General features: G+C 34.7%; 1 protein-coding gene across 1 annotated transcript; it reads right to left on the bottom strand.

Moving 5' to 3' along the window:
- Positions 1-7,388: 7,388 nt before the first annotated feature.
- Positions 7,389-17,885, bottom strand: LOC149817603 (acyl transferase 7-like). Its single transcript, XM_089985463.1, has 3 exons — positions 17,579-17,885; positions 9,221-9,612; positions 7,389-8,246 (listed from the first exon to the last, which is right to left on the bottom strand). The coding sequence occupies exons 1-3, from the start codon at positions 17,883-17,885 to the stop codon at positions 7,389-7,391; spliced, it is 1,557 nt and encodes a 518-aa protein (XP_089841589.1).
- Positions 17,886-20,726: the final 2,841 nt, after the last annotated feature.

Here is a 20,726-nt window from a genome sequence, read left to right as displayed (position 1 = left end):
GTCCCAGAATGCTTTTCTAACTACGAAAATTAGAGAAAAAAACCATGGCATCCCATCGTGATTGCCAAAACTGTTTATAATTTTTTTGTTTGAATGGAGAAATAAGGGACTTACTCGTATTACATTAAATCCTTTTTGAAAATGTGGGGACACCATATATGAGTCTTGACCGTCCTTTGCTTGATGGGAAGGTAAAGTCCAATCAAGTTCTCTGATCTTCGTAGCATGAACTGCACTGTTGAAACACTCAAATATGCAATGAAAATCAAAAGTATATAAGTATCCATTCTAGAACGAAAAAAACTAGAATGAAAGAAATAATCTAATTAAATAACTTGGAAATTTATTTTTTTTCGGACTCAAGCATTTGTTCAGCATTTAGGCTCATTTTTAGTCTGATAGTACCTCCACGTAAATACGATGGTTGTTGAAATGACTTTTGTAGCACCTTTGTGCAGGTATTGCAGCTTGAGAGAGAGAGGGGGTATGGCAGAGCGAGGGCTCATTCTCTCTAGGCATAACGCTTGGACATGGAAATTCTAAATGACTAGGCTCTAGCGGAGGCCCATATTTATAGAGTTTTAAATGAGATTCAAATCACCAGATTTTTTAGCTACATATCCAAACCAAATGGATTAGAGTATCCTCAAATGGGGATAGAGCTCATCCAAAAGAGACCCTCCCTCCTGAAAAAATGCACAGTAGGGGAGGAGGATCGGATAGGGATAAGCCATTTGGCTTATCCACGAAATCAGGTCACGGCATGGTAGAGACAGGTGGGACGACAAAACTATTTTGTCGTCCAGGACACCTGGGATAGGTGGGATGACAAAATTGTTTTGTCTTTTAGGATACCTGGAACAAGTAAGACAAGTTGGGACATGATTGAACAACAGACAAGACCTATAACCTTAGGACAGTAAGGACTGGTGGGATGACATAAGTATTCTACCATCTAGGACACCTGGAATAGGTGGGATGGTAGAACTATTATGTCATCCAAGATACTTGGGATAGGTGGGACATATTTGGACATGGCTGAATAGCAGGCATGACCTGTTGTCCAATCTTGGGACAGGTGGGATGGCAGAACTATTCTACCATCTAGGATACCAGGGATAAGTGGGACAATAAAATTGTTCTTTCATCCAAGATACCTAGGGCAGGTGGGATGGCATAATTGTTCTGCTGTCCAAGATACCTATGATATGTGGGATGGCAAAATGGTTCTACCATCCAGGACACTATAGACAGGTTTGACAGGCCGACACAAGTTGTGCCTTCCTAGCCTAGAACTAGGAAAAAGAACGGGTCAGGATGGCACGAAGAGTGCCATCCCATGCCTAGAACCAATCAAGATGCCCTATCTTATGGTAGGACATCCCATTCCAGGGGACAATGTTTTGTCTCGGGGGGTCGACGGTCTATCTCGGGATGATAGAGATAGGTGGGATGGAAAAACTATTCTGCCATCTAGGACACCTGGGTTAGTTGAGATGGTAGAACTATTCTGTCGTCCAGGATACCTAGGATAGGTGAGCCAAGTTGGGACATGACTGTATAATAGACAGGAGCTATTGTCCAACCTTGGGATGGCAGGATGGGTGGGGTGGCATAATTGTTCTACCATCCAGAACACTTGGGATAGGTGGGAAGGCAGAACTGTTCTGCCATTTTGAACACATGAGATATATGGGACATGTTTGGACATGACTGGATAGCAAGCAAGACCTACTGTCCAGCCTTGGGATGACAAGGACAGGTGGGATGGCTGAATTGTTCTATAGTTCAAGACACCGGGAATAGTTATACGCAAATGACCTCAAAACACACCAATATAATACCCCGTACGTAGGTCATAATCACATACATACATGTCATATTATATATGCCTATGCATATGCCTTACTAGTATACACACACAATCATACACTTGTACGTATGTCATCCTCACACACACACTTACATACAAATAAACATACACTTTTAGTATTCTTTTTTGTAAAATACACAATTTTATATTCTATTTTTATCTTTTAAATTTAACATTGATCATGCAAAACAAAACACTTCATAAAGTTACAGATTACCCCAATTCTCTAAGTATGAATTCTCGTTCGCCAATTTCCCAATTTTGGTTAGTTCAAAAAATTATAAATATATATTACGAACTCCAAAAAGCATCATTCAAGGTTTACATATATTGTTAAAGGTCGGGGCAAAGGTTGCCCTGTTTTTAGTGTGATTATCCTACAAACATGGCAAAGAACTAAAGGACCATACCTCTCTAGTCATGTCCTTCACTTATAGGATCTTTCTGAACCCGACATGAACTTCAATGGCATATTGACCATGTGAGTGGTAAAAAGGGACTGCAGTGTGGACCACTAGGCGACACACACCTAGGCGGTAGTAGTGTGATTCTCGAGGCAGCATGCATGGATCCTGAGACAGTTGTGACTATGGCAATCGACAATGACCTCTTGTCGGCATCAACAGGGCCCACTCGACCTGGTGGTGCACTCGAAACACAACCCCTTTCTTTCTTTCCTCTTCTTCTTCCTTTCTTCTTCTCCACGGATGAACCATAGGAAGGGAGAGAGAGTAGACATGGTAGAGAGGGAGTGGTGGTTGGTCAGAGCTTCCGTGGTTGGAGCTCAGATGGCCTGCGGCAGGGGGGTGGCCAGCAGAGGGTGGCTCTGACTGGGAAGAGGCCCCAACAAAGGCGACTCTATTGGCTGGAGTGGTGAGGTGGGAGCTTGGGAGAGGTGGTCCCGACTGGCTGGGTGGCCCTCCGCTGACTAAAGGCCCTGATTTTTGGTCGGGTGGTCTCAGTCGAGCAGGGCGGTGCCCTGCTTTTGGCTGAGGACAAGGTGGGGTGGAGGTTCAATGAGAACCCAACGGTAGGGATGTGGCCTCGACTGTTCCTCAAGCAGAGGTCTGACAAATAGAGGAGGCTTCTGATGGGAGGGGGCTCTGATCCATAGTGGGCAGCCAACGAAAAATGGGGCCACAATGGTGGTCCAGACTCGTGAAAGAGAGGAACAGAGGAGAGAGGAAAGAGAGGAGAGAAGAGAGAGGGAGGATACAGAGGGAGAGAGAGAGAGGTTGTGGGAGGAGAGAGGAGAGAGTACAGAGAGAAAGTAGTGAGAGGAGGGGCTCCATGTGGCAGATCGGCAATGAAACTATTCGGCATTAGCAGGGCCCATACGACCCAGAGGTAATGCAACAGTGGCTGCTATAGTAGCACTGCCCCTCAAAGACAAAATTTCTTTATGCCCCCACAAACCTAAAAATCCTTCATAGTTGCCCCCTTGGGCTCTGGGCTCCCTGGATCTTTATCCAATCCACTATGAACATGACCCGCTTCATTAAACATATTTTCTGGAGTTTGGATTGGTCCAACTCTCGTTTGGATCGATTTTTTGATATCTATGTTGTTTCAACCCCCATTGTACCCTTACTTTCATTCGTTCTTTCATTAATGCCCCTTTGAGCATGGGTTATTGGATCTCATTTCAAACCCCATGTATGTATCCGACCCACTTCGATCAAACAGATTTTCTGGATTCTCGATCGATCTGAATCTCATACGGATCAATCCTATGAAGTTTGCATCGCTCCATCTCCGATTTAAAACAAATATCGGGTTTGGTTCGTTCCAACTCGAATTCAATGGGTTTGGCTCACTCTTAGATCCAAACTTACATAATCTTACATTAAAAATCCTGAATATATATTTAAAAATTCTCAGATATTATAATATGAGTCTTGTGGCATGTTCTTAATTGCAAGATATTTAATATTTTGCATTGTTCTTGTGAGATATGCATGAAATATTATTTATTATTCTACATTAGTTGATGTTTAATTATGTCTTATGCGGCTCATAGAGACATAAACGCTTCACATGTGATTTTATGGTTATATTTTGTGCAATTCATTATTGTTTCATGTTATATGAGTTTTTAGAATTTTTGCTATTTTTTTTATTTTTCATTTTTTTAGAATTTTTTTATTAAAAATTTATAACGCATTTACGATATCATATGATACGGTGTTACTTTGGGCTCGACTGATATGTGTAACGATACAATACTTATAACCTTATATATACCTCTAAATTTGACTACTACAAGTGAATTTGTATGATACAAATGATTATGCTATAATTTTTAGTTATTATAAGTGAATTTGAATGTTATAGTTTGAATTTTGAATTATGTATCTGTAGTAAATATGCGAACTTCCTATAACTGAAATCTATCAAAACTCTCTCTCTCTCTATATATATATATATATATATATATATACACACACACACACACACAAAGTTCACATAAACAAATCTGTGAACATTCAATTATTGAAACTTGTTGAAACATATAGTACGAAGTTCGCATAACCAAACTCGCAAACTTCTATAACCAAAACATGTCGTAACTTCATAAATATTATACTAAATTCGCATAACTAAATCTATGAACTTCCTATAACTGAAACTTGTCATAACTTCACAAATATATCACAAAATATACATATATGGTACGGTGTTCTCATAACTAAATCTGCGAACTTTCTGTGACTGAAATTTGTCATAACTTCATAAATATTCCACTAAATTGCATATATGGTATGAAGTTTGCATAACTATATATGTGAACTTCCTATAACTAAAACCTGTCAAAACTTTATATGTTTAGTACGAGTTCGTATAACCAAATCTATGAACTTTCTATAACTGAAACCTATCGAAACTTCACAAATATTCTACTAAATTTGCACATAAAGTATGAAGTTCATATAGAACCATGCAAATCTCCTTTAAATAATTATTCCTTAAGAAAATCTGAAAATATGAGGCAATATGCACATATAACATGTTCCAAAGTTCTAGAAAGTTTGCACTCTGAAACAACTATAACAAATGAGGTACTAACTTCACAAATAAGGTCATTGCGAATATGCCCTTTATATGCGGATTTTTTGACATATTTGCAGATTTATGGAAATATCACAAATATTAAGGATGAATAAAATATGAATTTCCTTCTTTTAGCATAGTGTCATCTGAACAATGTGAAAGTAGCAGATATGAGAATAGGTCATTACGAATATGCTTTTTATATGCAAATTTTCTTCTTTTAGCAGAAATAACACATGTCCTTGTTATAAAATATTAAACTTTAAATGCAATTAAACATACAAAATATGATCATCTTTCATAAAATAAAATAAAACATAAAAAATATACATAACATTAAACCTGAAATGAATATTTGAAGTATATTTATAAAACAATTTCATGAAATTTACATATAATCTTTGACAATTGTCAAATTTATATCCAATATTTAAAATAGTAATCAACTTATACTATCTAGAATTGTCCACAACTCAGCCTCTGATATCTTTTCATCTGACACCTTAGTGTTTGATGTCTCCTCATCCTCCGCCTTTTGTTTATGTTACGGTTCTTTTCTGCTCTGTGTCACCTTCTTATCCTTTTGTTTGACACATTTCAAGACCGTCTTCTTCCTCATGCGTTTATAAAATTTGGTCATACACTTTCTATAGTATGTTACGCCATTCTGAAAAAGAGTTATTAGCAAACAACTAACTATAATTTATATATTGTTTATATGAAACTCACCTTTCGACCTAACTTGGAAAGTCGATGTGAAGGATATCATAATCTCATCGGAATGCAGCAAAAAAATTTCACAAAAATCTTTGCAAAAATATTAAGGATTCTAGAGGAAAAATGGTTAGGTTTTTTTATAGAAACAAAAAAAAAAAGTGATAAAAATGACTTTATATATGATTCACCAAGCATGCAAATGTAAGAAAATTTGCAAGCCAAAAATTTGCGTAGATCACCCCATATTTGCCGATCTCCTTGAGGATCAATTACTTAAAATAAATCCTCATGTTCTATGCAAACTTCATACCGTCTATGCGAATTTAGTGAAATATTTTTGAAGTTTCAACAGGTTTTTGTAATAGAAAGTTCGCAGATTTCTTTATGCGAAGTTTCATCAAGTTTCAATTATAGAAAGTTCACAAATTTAGTTATGTGAACTTCGTGTTATATATGCGAATTTAGTGAAATATTTGTGAAATTTTGACATGTTTAAGTTACAGGAAATTTGCAGATTTGGTTATGCAAACTTTGAACTATATATGCAAAGTTTCGATAGGTTTCAATTACAGAAAGTTCTCAAATTTAGTTATACGAACTTTGAACTATATATGCGAAGTTTTGATAGATTTCAATTACAAGAAGTTTGCAAATTTAGTTATACGAACTTTGAACTATATATGCGAAGTTTTGATAGGTTTCAATTACAAGAAGTTCACAAATTTAGTAATACAAACTTCATACTATATATGCGAAGTTAGTGCACTATTTACAAAGTTTCGATAGGTTTCGGTTACAGGAAGTTCGCAAGTTTGGTTATGCGAACATTGTGAGGTCCACAAAAACAATATGTGAATCTACCTTTTAGTGAGTTTGAGATACTAGGAGAACATACCGATATATCATGTGAACTTCAGAGGGTTCGCTCGTGCAAAGGGTAAAATGATCTTAAAGAAAAACATTTACGAATTTGGATGTGGGGTGGATTTCAAAAGTAGGGTATTTTGGGAAACATGTCATTTCCCTGTACAATACAGTTATTTTCCGAAAGAACAATGAGAACAATCTGTGTAACAATCTACACATTTTCTACAATGTCTACTAAGTATTGACATGGCTAAATAGACAGTATAAAATATGCATAATATTTGAACACGTTATTATCCAAAAAACTAAACAGCAACAATCGCATCATGAATCTTGATTCTCATTGTCAAGTATTACTTTCTTAATCTTAACAGTTGCAATTCATAAATTGAGAAATCGAGATTCCCAGTAACTAAAATTGCAATTCTTGAATATGGAGGACCACAATATCAGGAATTAGAATATCCAGACTCCTTTTTTCCCGTTTTGGAAGTGGCTGTATTTTCACTTTTGTATGGTCTTGTATGAAACAAGCCTGCCACTCTGCCTCGGTGCTTTTGATAACTATTCCTCTGCCTAAATCCTACATGGTAGTAATGACTATGCTTATGATGATTCTGATGAGTTTGAATCCTGGGTTCTTCATGTCCGGTAAATTGTTCAGTCATCAATATTCAAATGAAAACATCTTGCAAACAGAATTTGAAATATATATATATATATATATATATATATATATATATATATATATATATATATATATATATATATATATATATATATAGTAATGGGACATGCCATTCTTGCATCAGACTAAATGTTGAGCAAATTAATACAGAAAAACACCAGATCTCTTGTTCATGATGCTTTTTCAGCTTGCTTACATTGTGAGCTTCTTCAGCTGGTTATGAAAATCTGCAATGTGGGCCCACTGAACGCACCATGTCATCAAGCGGATTCCCTTTTTTGGTACAGGTGGTAGTCCGAAAACGCATGCCGGTATGATGTCAGAATAAGGTATTGGAATGACATGGACTGGAGGGCCCCAACCAAAGTCCACTTGGCCAAATCCAAGCCTGCTCCACTCTGAAAGAAACAGGGAGGCATAAGAGAAGCCCGGATTGAACGGATCCGAACTACCGTCCATGCGTCCTGCAAGCCATTGGGAAAATTCTTCTGGTAATCTCTTCTTTGCCTCGTGGATCAAGTTAATGATCTCAGCATTTGATAGTTGCAGTAGCCGCCCGACAGGGACTCTTGCTGTCACTGGAAAGAAACAGTTGCCATAGAAACCTTCTGCTAGCGGCGGCTGTAAGAGGTGGCGTGTGTTCGCAAAGAAAGAGAGCTTTACTTCTGTGTCCGGGGCCAGACCAATCACTCGTATACGGTACTTCCATATCTTGGCTGCTATAGCTTCAAAGGTAGTGCAAGTTTTTCCAGTTAACCTGAAGAACTTGTTCTTGGCTTTAGTAATGCAGTTTGTGGGGATATCAATGGAGACAGGTTGCATCCGGTTCTCAGATGAGAATGCCAGTAATAGCTGTTCAACATCGAGTTTCAGCACTCGAATTGGTGAGTCAAGAGAACCTCTGCTCCAGATTGGTTTGATGGCTGGGCTTTGTGCACCTCTTGCAAATTCAGCAATGGTGTTTACAAATTGAGCAGAGCCCAGCCCATCACAAATTCCATGACAAAACTCAAGCCCAAGAACAAATCCACCGCATTTGAACTGTGTCACCTGTGAACAGAACGTGCAGGGATTAACCCATGGTAGATATAATGCAGTAATATCAATAGGGGTGCACTCTGGCACTGTCACTGATTCAGGAAGAATCATCATGGCATAATTCCACAATGCCTTTTATTACCTGAATTTAAGGTAAATTAAGTTAAATTTTCGTTTTTTTTTTATAGGAGCATCAAAGGAAAAATAAAAGGGTGACCTCTGACGGTAATATCGTCAGAGCTCCTTTCAATGATCTTGATCTCAAGATGAAAGGCACCCATACCTGTACGAATAAGATGCACATCACTTGGATGAGCCCCACTTCTTTTCCCGACGGCATTCATGTTTCAGATGGACAGCGTCTGAATGGTTTAAAATGAATGGCTCACAATGAGCCTTATTCGGTGTTTGATGGGTGTCGTTCATTTTTAAGATGAACGACATCCAAGGCGCCTCTGATGGTGTTACCGTCGGAGGTGCCTCTGACCTCATCCTCTCTCACTAAAAGGAAAAGAGTCTGCATATAGGGCGGCCCTGTATCTAGGGTAAGATTGCAAACAGGTCGGATTCAGGAAGGAAAATTTGCAAAATTTGGTTGTCCCTGATCTGACTCTCCAATGTATTTTGAGATCCGAAATCCAAACCCTAATCTAGGGGAATGACACGCTAGGTGGATATAGGGCTCTTATAAGGTCTGTCAACGGGTGGGCCGGGTTTGTGTGGCAGAACCATAAAAGGGGCAGGACCAGCGAATTATATATATATATATATATATATATATATATATATATATATATATATATATATATATATATATATATATATATATATATATATATATATATATATTAAACATCTTTTATATTATACAGGTCGGATTTGAGATGCATTTCCTGACCGAACATAATCCGGGTTGGGTACTGACAACTCCTTTAAAGTACTAACAATGTTTGCATGAATCATAGTGTGAGTTTATGCTAATGGACCTGTATGGCAACGGAGGCATTGATCTCTTTATCAGTTCGTGAGCCACAGAAGAGGTCATCTTGCCGGACTGCGAGAGCCCCGTCAAGGAAATCGACATCTTCTAGGCTGCAATTCATGGTTGCTTCGATGAACAAGACACCTTCGCTTACACAATCGACCTGGACTTCTCCCTGGTCAGATTTTGTCAATCTTCCTGCAAGAGGATAGTAATGGACTAGTGCCTTGGACAAAGCCTCTTTTATGACCTTTGCAGCTTCATGTCCATGCTTGTACACATGCAAGGTTTGAACCATGCACATCAAGGCTGGATGGCGGTCGATGATAGACAGATCTAGTTTGCCGGATGGTGTTGGTCCGGATGGCCGGACTAGCACCGGAAAGGACTTATTCACTGTGAAAGTCATAGTTACCAAAAGCTGTGTCTGCTAGATTGCAAGTGCTGGAAGGTAGTTTACAACATGAATAAAGGACTGTTATTTATAATCTTTTTCTTGATGCTTTAGTATCCTCATGCTTGCTTGTTGTGTGCAAGTGAGGCGTTTGTCATGCTTAGATTCGAAGGTAAAATTCCCAGTTCTTGTTTGCATTTTAGTTGGTTAGGGTATCTTGCTTTAGGCTCACTCTGTCTGTTAGATTTCATGTTTCTTTCTTATCCTACAGGATTTTAAGATGGTTTAGTTCATTTCAAGTGTGTCTGTTGTGTCTAAAAGAAATTTTATACCTCAAGTGTGGCTGTTGTTTATTCAATTGCCTTCAGTTGCTTTAGGGCCATAGGTGGTTGTGAATGGTCGTGGACTTGTTTAACACTCCACTATGATATGGACCATCTGTCTTTTGAGATCAATGCATATAAACTTACATATATAAATACTTACATGGATAGTCTTGTTGAACATTCAAACTTGGCGTTTGATAATAATGTATGTCATTGTACCGGCTTCATAATCATGTGGGTTATAACAGGGTGTCAAGGGGTCGTGGGGCAATTTGGGTGTCCAACTGCACGGTTCCACAGTAAGCAGATTAGGTCATATGTATGTAACCGATCAATCTTTATATCATAAATCTTTGGTGCACATGTGCATACGGTATCAATGGGTTGAAACTTGAAACGGTTAATATCTTATTGCTTGTGTTTTTTTTAAGTGAATCTAACCTTACAAATATGATGTGCATGGTCTGTTTGGTAGGGACCGACTTTTGAATCACAAGAACCTAGTGTGTATAGTTTTTTTGGTGAACAAAAAATCAACGGCTGTAAATACACTAAATTTTCACGTCTTAAAGAAGACACTTTTTTTTGTTGAAAAAACACAATCCTAAGGTGGATCTCTGACAAATTAACTATGTTAACACATCTGTAGAGTCGATTGTGTCAAAATAACTTGAACGTATGAGTTTCAACACGTTGATACCGTATGCACATTCACACCCAAGACTTATCCATCTTTCTCCTCAAATCTCCACCATACACCACATATCTCCATTGGAAACTGTGCATCTCATTTGGTAACTGCGAGAAGTGGGGCATATGATATGAACATCTCTATCAAGCGACGGTTATACATAATATGATACTGATCTGTTCTCACTTTCGCAGTATTGTTCTCAAACGCAAGGCCAGAAATATTGAGGATCCCTGCCGGACATCCAAACACAACCTGAATATTATTTCATGAGGTGTCATTTTCATATAGTATAAGCTAATCTTAAGAGTTATATATATATATATATATATATATATATATATATATATATATATATATAGTTATAGTGATGTGTATCGTTCAGCCCATTTATCTCCTGCATCGTCCCAAACCCTTTTAGAAAACATACATGCATGTTTTTTTTGTTTAATCTAAATAAAAAATGACCATACTTTATGACTAATTTGACATGCTTTCCTAAAAACCTACAATTTTCGCTATTCTCCCAATATCCAAAATTGCAAATACCAAACCTCATTAGGACCTTTTTACCATTCACAATTGTGAATTGAAGGGTTATATAAAATTGTACCACTCGTCGGCTAGTGCAAACTAGAATCACACGTTTTCTTATGCAGACCTCACGAACTCGCATAAATTTATTTGTGAATATTCAGTGAAACTAAAACTACTAAAATCACAAATATCCTATGTATTTGAATATACTTCACGAATTCGCATAAATATATTTGTGCACATCCTGTTAGACTAAAATTATTAAAATCTCAAATATCCTACTTATTCACATATACTTCACGAATTCACATAAATATATGTGTGAACCTCTACTTAAACTAAATGTCACAACATTATAAATATTTGTAATAAATATTTACGAATTTATTACATATATATAAGTTTTTTTTTTTATTATTTACAAAATTCATGAATCATATATAAGCCCATTTTTGTACCTAGAGTTTCTTTTTTTTGTTTGTGTCTGCAAAGGACTTTCATGTAGAACCCTCCGCATTGTTCTTCTCTCCTTGCAGCGATTCTCGTGTAATTTGGCATTGTATTTCGAGAAGGTTGTTGTATCATCTTTGTCATCGACTTTTTCATCTACAGGTTTGAAAGGTGAGTTTTATACCAATAATATATACATATATATATAAATTATATATATATACAATTTATGTTTGGCTGTTACTATGCATATTTTTTGTATATTTTTTTGTATTGTTATCGACTTTCCCAGCCACCGGATTTACCGTTTAGGTTATATATATATATATATATTTGTTTTTGTTGTTGACAATTTATGTTTGTTTTCTTGTCTTTTAGTTAATATTCGATGTTTGTGTGTTGGTACAATGGAGTTAGGGTTTACTATGCACAACCATTGAATAGGGGTTGAGAGTTTATTGTTGGTAGTTGGTTTTTAGAGTGGTTGTTGTAGGTAGTTATGTTAATTGAATGTATTAAGTGTATATGGATGATCTTTTCTCACATGTTATTTTTATTAGATGAATGATATGTTGTGTGGTTGGTGCAAGTAGTTAATGATGGACTCTGAAATGGTTAGTGTACATTATCACAACACTAATTACCCTACTTGGTGATCTATAATCATAAAAAAAATAATATATATATGAAATGTATGGCTTTGATGTCTCATAAAATTAGATATGTAGAAGAGTCAATGTTCCTTCGATATAATTTTTCTCCGAACCTAGATATCCAACATATATGGATGGTTGTGTTGGACAATGATGATGTGAAATTGGTGTTATTTCCTGGTGACGTTTACTTAGTTGCCCGCAAAGATAAAGAAGAAGTGAAGAATGTACATCTACCTCAAGCACCATCTATCAAGCTGGGTCTTTTGTTGACCATCCAACTATTTCAAATAGTGAATGCTATTGATGTTATACATGATCAAAGGATCACTGCAAAGGATGTATAACCACGTGGGCAAATAAGTGTTAGCGATCTTCATCACAGTAATTTGAATGACATGCAATCTTCTCGGGCATACGATAAAGCTAGGTACAAGTTGTAATTTGGATGTAATTTATGGTAGAGATGTAGGTGTGATTATGAATGCAATATTTTGATGGTTAATCTTGAATATTGAAAATACAAAAATATTGCATACATGAAAGCAAATGAAGCGATTGATATGATGATATTTTATTTAGTTTATGCAACCAAACAGTTAATTAATGGTAACAATGATCATATTGACAGTAAAGAATCGGATGATATCAATGATGATGATTATACTGTATCGATAAGAGAGGATGAAAATAGTGATGATATGTGACGAGTAATGGTTGGTGAAAGGAATGCACCGATGACATTTAAGAAGTCGAACCTTTGGTATGTTGTATAATTATATAAACATTTATTGGGCAGTATAATTTGTTTATGCTTTTATACTAATGAGATGTGGTTGAATATGTTTTTGTTCAATGAATTCTCATACAATTCTGAGCAATTGAAAATCATTGAAGTAGAGACATCTCATTTATATAACCAATTGCGTAAAATAAAGCCTAATGATTATGAATAATTTTAGTAGCTAACAATAGATTCAAACGATCGAGAAATTGCTTTTGGAAAAAAGTTTAATGATCTTCACCATTGTTGCAAGTTTTTGAAAGATCATGTGATCAAGAATAACTGAATTAAAATGTAAAATAACATTCACTATTAAAATTTAATTCAGTCCCAATAATTTAAAATTCATATCAGAGTATTTCTAATCCAAAATAATCAATGAATGTTTTTTCAAAACTATCATAAAAAAAGGAAAAGACTGACTCTTGATACCGTCTGAGTATTTTGCATCCATTTCGTAACTATACATCATATTTCACATGAAAACCCATAAAATGAGTCAGACTCGTGAAAGCCTAGTAGAGAATACTAACACAGGTAAACCAAAACACGTATATATGATCATATTCCAATAAACTCACATAATGATGCAAATAATTATCTAATCAAATATATATACATATATATATATATATCATCTCATTGCATCACAAGAATATCATTCATAAATAAATCTTATAAATGAGCAGGTAAACATGCATGCACTTACCATTGCAGGACATAAGATATTTTATGCATTAGTGACTTTAGTTACCCTTATTTAAGTTTCTTTTTACGTGATGCATGCCATGCTTAACTAAATATATAAACAATTAAGATTTTTACCTCTTAGCCTTGTGGGTACTATACATGTGATACCTGGATCAGGACCACAACTTAGGAGAGTATATTTAAATAATTTATAGCTTTGCTTTGGTCGGGCACCTTTCACCAGTCATAGGTGGGGGACGACTTACTCAAGAGAGAGCTCTCAACATGTCTATCCTGATGCATCTGACTTTCACTCATATGTTTCATGACTTACCACCCTGTAATAAATATGGAGGCCTTTCCCTATTTTTATAGCTGGAGAGGAGCAACCTTCCATGCTAAAAACATATTTCACAAAGATAAAAGTACCACCTATCCTCTTATTGTAAGCCCAATAGAATTAATGTTCAAATGATTGTTCTTTTAATCCATTAATTCTATTATTTATTCATACATATATAGAATGAATCTAACATAAGATTCATGCCTCCAATTTGGGCTCATGAATGCAAAATTCAATGCCAAAGATGCTATCATGCTACATGTGCAATTTATAACATATCAAACTCATTCATGCATTCACTTATAGGCATTGCTCATGATTAAGTATATGCATCCATACATAATTACATAAACAACATAATGCATAACACATGCACTTCAATCACAATGTGTCTTCAATCATAAATATGCGAAAATGAACCTTTTCACGTCATGTCCCTTTAGACACTTAGTACCTGCATAAACACACCATTATACATTACATATGCATGTTTATTTAGGATTTAAAAACATAGGCTTATATCATACATTCATTCCATGCATTGCTTCACCGATCCATAGCCGGTTCGACACCCACTTAGGCCCAAATCTGTTATATTGTTTTGACTATCATAGCTTTGTACATAATCTGAGAACAAAGCTTAAATTTTCACAGAATGTGAGAAATTTTTTCATCTTTTCAATTCTGCAAATCATTCATAAAAACTTCTTCGAATGAGGGGAAAACAATCAATTTAGGCTCATATATGCTTTGCTATTTCGACTATCACTGTTCTGTGTATATTCTTAGAATAGAGTTCAAACCTTTGTAGAATAAGCAAAATTTTGTCAGCTTTCCAACTCCATAAATTGTTCATAAAAACTCCTCTTGATGAGAGAGATACAATTGATTTACTGGACATATATTGGATATTTTATATATAGCCAAAAATACATACTCGGGTGAAACGATTAACACATGTAAGTTATTTTCTTGTTTACTGAACTCCAAATAAACATCTGGACATTATTGATTTTTTTTTTTTTTTATTAGTTGAGATTAAACAAAACCCCAACCTTTGATTTATTCAATCTCACAAATGATTTTAAAATGATAAACACACACATGTTCTTTAAAAAACTAGTTTGGCCTTCAAAAACAAATATGAATTATTCTTTCTCATTTTTTTATCAATCATGACGAACAGAATGCACGCGTACTCATAAGCATAATAGTTCCACAACATCAATATGTGTAATGGGGATGAATCCAATACTCCTATGGCGAAGATTTGCAAAAATATATACATTATTTCAATTTTTTTTGAAGAAATCAGTTTTTTAAAATACTTTTCTAACTCTGCATCAAGGTTATGGTCGAACTCCTTGGTCAACTGTACATATCCATACACATATTAAATGAATATATTATTAGCATGTGATTACAACTATGACAATCACACACACACACAACCACTCAGATAAGCAACTAAGCCTTCACCCCAAAAATATTTTTCTCAGAAACGCTTTTGGTAAATCTACACTACACAGATTTTAACCATTATTATTATTTTTTTGTAAAGAACTGAACCGAGCCAGCCCAACGAGATCTGGTCAGTCTATTTCTAAGTTAATCAAAACCAATCCATAAGAGAATCAGTTCGTGATCCCTCGTGCAACAGATGTTGACCAATCGACTATGCGAAATTACCTGATTTAATCCCATAGGATGGAACTGACACCGGTCTCTCATATGTGATGATCTATGTATGGTTTTAAACCTATTAAGCCTCAGAATACACTCGTGAATACAAGCTTCGATCTACGAGTATCAAATATAACCCTTTGTTTTGTCAAAATTGGTATGTGCAAAAGTTAGAACGACTGGTTTGATGGCTAGATCCACATAATTCCTTTGATGTGTGGCTGCAACTCCTTGATCAACACACCTTTAATGGAGGTTCAGACCTCCTACACTTAATGGATTAAGGAGAAAAGCAAGAAGGAAAATAGGGAGAAGAGAGAGAATGAGAGAAAAAATAAGCAAAACTTTAGAAAATCTCAATAGTGGGGCATTTGCCCATTTATATAAATGTTTTCTTATTGTTTTCAAACCTTCCTAATTCCTAAATTTCTAGCCCAAACTTTTTAAATCCCAAAATCACTTAGCCAAACACTACTACACCACTTATTTGGTAGGTTTTGACTTCTATATCTTTTTCTCTCTTTGCTTGTTTTGTTAAGAAACTTTTGAAATATCTATTTCTATGGTTTTAACTTACAACTTTTAAATTTAATTTTAGCATGTGGTTCCATATAGAATGGGCCCACACAAAGGGACACCCCACCCTATGGACCTCTACCATTTTATTAAACTTAATTAATTTAAGTTTTTTATTCCATAAAATTCCTACTTGATATTTCATATTATTTTAGAATTTGGATTTGAATTCCAAACAAACCCAATTTTAATTTAATAAAATTATATTATATATATATATATCAAGTTAAACCTAAATTTATCTAAAATCATATTCAACTTTATTTCGATGAAATTTACCAATTATTCCATTATAATTTAAAATTTTCATATATTTGAGTTTGAATGCGAATTTCACTAAAATCAAACCAAAATCAACTTTAATTCTTTATAAAATATCATTTAAAATTCAACTTAGACTAATTTGCATTTTTATATTTCTTTCTCATAAAAATCTTTATGAATATTATTTTATCCATTAAAAATATTCTAAAAAATTGCAGGTGTTATATCCAACTTCAAATTCAAATAAGATTCAAATTGATAATTAAGTTGAATTTAAACTAAATTAATATTCAAAATTCTGTTCGCAATAAACTCCAAAATTAGATCCAAATTAAATCTAACTTAAATCTATAATAAAATTGATTAAAATCAAAACCTGATTCAAAATAAATCCCTAATTTGAAATTTGTTCCAAATCTAAATTAAAGCTTGAATTATCATTTAATCTCATCTTAACTTCAAATAATATTTTAACATTAAATTTGCCTTTATTCTTCATAAAAAAATTGAAATTTTGTGCATTTTATAATCTGCCTTGCCAAGCCATCTATACGAACATACAAATTCGTATAAGAGTCATGATTTTAAGTTTTTGAAGTCATAAGATAATATATAATTGACATTATACCATGAGACATAAGAACAAAAGTGAGCACACAAAAATCCAAAACGTAGATTAGTCGCATCTATCATAATATGCTTCTGTAATAGTATGAGTTCAAAATTCAGCGGTACTGGTAACCATACAAAACAAAGAAACCAAAAATTAGGAGTTCGTCAACATGACTCATAACAAAAACTGATGTGCCTAACTTTTGTCTAATGTTCGCGGTATGGCTTCACATTTTTTATGTGTCTTGAGATCGAGGGAGGGTATCTAGGTATTTTTGGTGTGTATCTTGATGAATATGAAGGAGAGTCATATGAAGTTGGACTATAGACATAGGATGCCAATATATAAATCAGCGAACCCGGTGCTGCTTCCTTAATCACTGCCAATGAAGCTAGATTTGCTATCACTGGTGCCTCAGGAACATGGCTGATACATGAGATCTCATTATCGAGACCTTCAACATTCAGTTGCCTCAAGTCATGGGCATCTTTCACTTGACTTTCATAGATAGAATGCCTCTTCTTACCATAGAAAGGGCACTCACTTAGCTCCCACATGCATATCTGCCCTGTGTTGATCTGGTGACATCTAAGGCATTCTTGCACCTCCCCAAACCCTTCTCGGTTGGAAGTCTCATGAATGAACTGATGAAGCTTACCCTCCATAGCTTATATTGCCTCCACATATTATTGCACTACCCCCGTATGGTCATGAAGTGCTTGGATAAGCTCATTACATTTAATGATCCAAGCCATCTACTAAAAAAAAATGTTATCTAACTTCTTAATGTAGTGTAAGCATAAGATAAAATATTAAGCAAAGGTACTCATTAAAATTTTCATATATTTGAGTTTGAATGCGAATTTCACTAAAATCAAACCAAAATCAACTTTAATTCTTTATAAAATATCATTTAAAATTCAACTTAGACTAATTTGCATTTTTATATTTCTTTCTCATAAAAATCTTTATGAATATTATTTTATCCATTAAAAATATTCTAAAAAATTGCAGGTGTTATATCCAACTTCAAATTCAAATAAGATTCAAATTGATAATTAAGTTGAATTTAAACTAAATTAATATTCAAAATTCTGTTCGCAATAAACTCCAAAATTAGATCCAAATTAAATCTAACTTAAATCTATAATAAAATTGATTAAAATCAAAACCTGATTCAAAATAAATCCCTAATTTGAAATTTGTTCCAAATCTAAATTAAAGCTTGAATTATCATTTAATCTCATCTTAACTTCAAATAATATTTTAACATTAAATTTGCCTTTATTCTTCATAAAAAAATTGAAATTTTGTGCATTTTATAATCTGCCTTGCCAAGCCATCTATACGAACATACAAATTCGTATAAGAGTCATGATTTTAAGTTTTTGAAGTCATAAGATAATATATAATTGACATTATACCATGAGACATAAGAACAAAAGTGAGCACACAAAAATCTAAAACGTAGATTAGTCGCATCTATCATAATATGCTTCTGTAATAGTATGAGTTCAAAATTCAGCGGTACTGGTAACCATACAAAACAAAGAAACCAAAAATTAGGAGTTCGTCAACATGACTCATAACAAAAACTGATGTGCCTAACTTTTGTCTAATGTTCGCGGTATGGCTTCACATTTTTTATGTGTCTTGAGATCGAGGGAGGGTATCTAGGTATTTTTGGTGTGTATCTTGATGAATATGAAGGAGAGTCATATGAAGTTGGACTATAGACACAGGATGCCAATATATAAATCAGCGAACCCGGTGCTGCTTCCTTAATCACTGCCAATGAAGCTAGATTTGCTATCACTGGTGCCTCAGGAACATGGCTGATACATGAGATCTCATTATCGAGACCTTCAACATTCAGTTGCCTCAAGTCATGGGCATCTTTCACTTGACTTTCATAGATAGAATGCCTCTTCTTACCATAGAAAGGGCACTCACTTAGCTCCCACATGCATATCTGCCCTGTGTTGATCTGGTGACATCTAAGGCATTCTTGCACCTCCCCAAACCCTTCTCGGTTGGAAGTCTCATGAATGAACTGATGAAGCTTACCCTCCATAGCTTATATTGCCTCCACATATTATTGCACTACCCCCGTATGGTCATGAAGTGCTTGGATAAGCTCATTACATTTAATGATCCAAGCCATCTACTAAAAAAAAATGTTATCTAACTTCTTAATGTAGTGTAAGCATAAGATAAAATATTAAGCAAAGGTACTCATTAAAATTTTCATATATTTGAGTTTGAATGCGAATTTCACTAAAATCAAACCAAAATCAACTTTAATTCTTTATAAAATATCATTTAAAATTCAACTTAGACTAATTTGCATTTTTATATTTCTTTCTCATAAAAATCTTTATGAATATTATTTTATCCATTAAAAATATTCTAAAAAATTGCAGGTGTTATATCCAACTTCAAATTCAAATAAGATTCAAATTGATAATTAAGTTGAATTTAAACTAAATTAATATTCAAAATTCTGTTCGCAATAAACTCCAAAATTAGATCCAAATTAAATCTAACTTAAATCTATAATAAAATTGATTAAAATCAAAACCTGATTCAAAATAAATCCCTAATTTGAAATTTGTTCCAAATCTAAATTAAAGCTTGAATTATCATTTAATCTCATCTTAACTTCAAATAATATTTTAACATTAAATTTGCCTTTATTCTTCATAAAAAAATTGAAATTTTGTGCATTTTATAATCTGCCTTGCCAAGCCATCTATACGAACATACAAATTCGTATAAGAGTCATGATTTTAAGTTTTTGAAGTCATAAGATAATATATAATTGACATTATACCATGAGACATAAGAACAAAAGTGAGCACACAAAAATCTAAAACGTAGATTAGTCGCATCTATCATAATATGCTTCTGTAATAGTATGAGTTCAAAATTCAGCGGTACTGGTAACCATACAAAACAAAGAAACCAAAAATTAGGAGTTCGTCAACATGACTCATAACAAAAACTGATGTGCCTAACTTTTGTCTAATGTTCGCGGTATGGCTTCACATTTTTTATGTGTCTTGAGATCGAGGGAGGGTATCTAGGTATTTTTGGTGTGTATCTTGATGAATATGAAGGAGAGTCATATGAAGTTGGACTATAGACACAGGATGCCAATATATAAATCAGCGAACCCGGTGCTGCTTCCTTAATCACTGCCAATGAAGCTAGATTTGCTATCACTGGTGCCTCAGGAACATGGCTGATACATGAGATCTCATTATCGAGACCTTCAACATTCAGTTGCCTCAAGTCATGGGCATCTTTCACTTGACTTTCATAGATAAAATGCCTCTTCTTACCATAGAAAGGGCACTCACTTAGCTCCCACATGCATATCTGCCCTGTGTTGATCTGGTGACATCTAAGGCATTCTTGCACCTCCCCAAACCCTTCTCGGTTGGAAGTCTCATGAATGAACTGATGAAGCTTACCCTCCATAGCTTATATTGCCTCCACATATT

The sequence above is a fragment of the Nuphar pumila genome, chromosome 13 (genome assembly GCF_984573655.1).
Source record: "Nuphar pumila chromosome 13, dmNupPumi1.hap1.1, whole genome shotgun sequence".
NCBI lineage: Eukaryota > Viridiplantae > Streptophyta > Magnoliopsida > Nymphaeales > Nymphaeaceae > Nuphar > Nuphar pumila.
This window is presented reverse-complemented; position numbering and strand designations above follow the sequence as displayed.

What these genes read in the sequence shown, in the direction of transcription:
- LOC149817603 (XM_089985463.1), bottom strand. Translation starts at nt 17,885, where the DNA reads ATGGAGGGTAAGCTTCATCAGTTCATTCATGAGACTTCCAACCGAGAA. An exon ending in GATTAAGGAAGCAGCACCGG is followed by an intron (nt 9,613 to 17,578) that starts GTTCGCTGATTT and finishes TGACTTTCACAG; the next exon opens with TGAATAAGTCCTTTCCGGTG. An exon ending in ATGCCTCCGTTGCCATACAG is followed by an intron (nt 8,247 to 9,220) that starts GTCCATTAGCAT and finishes TTCTGTTCACAG; the next exon opens with GTGACACAGTTCAAATGCGG.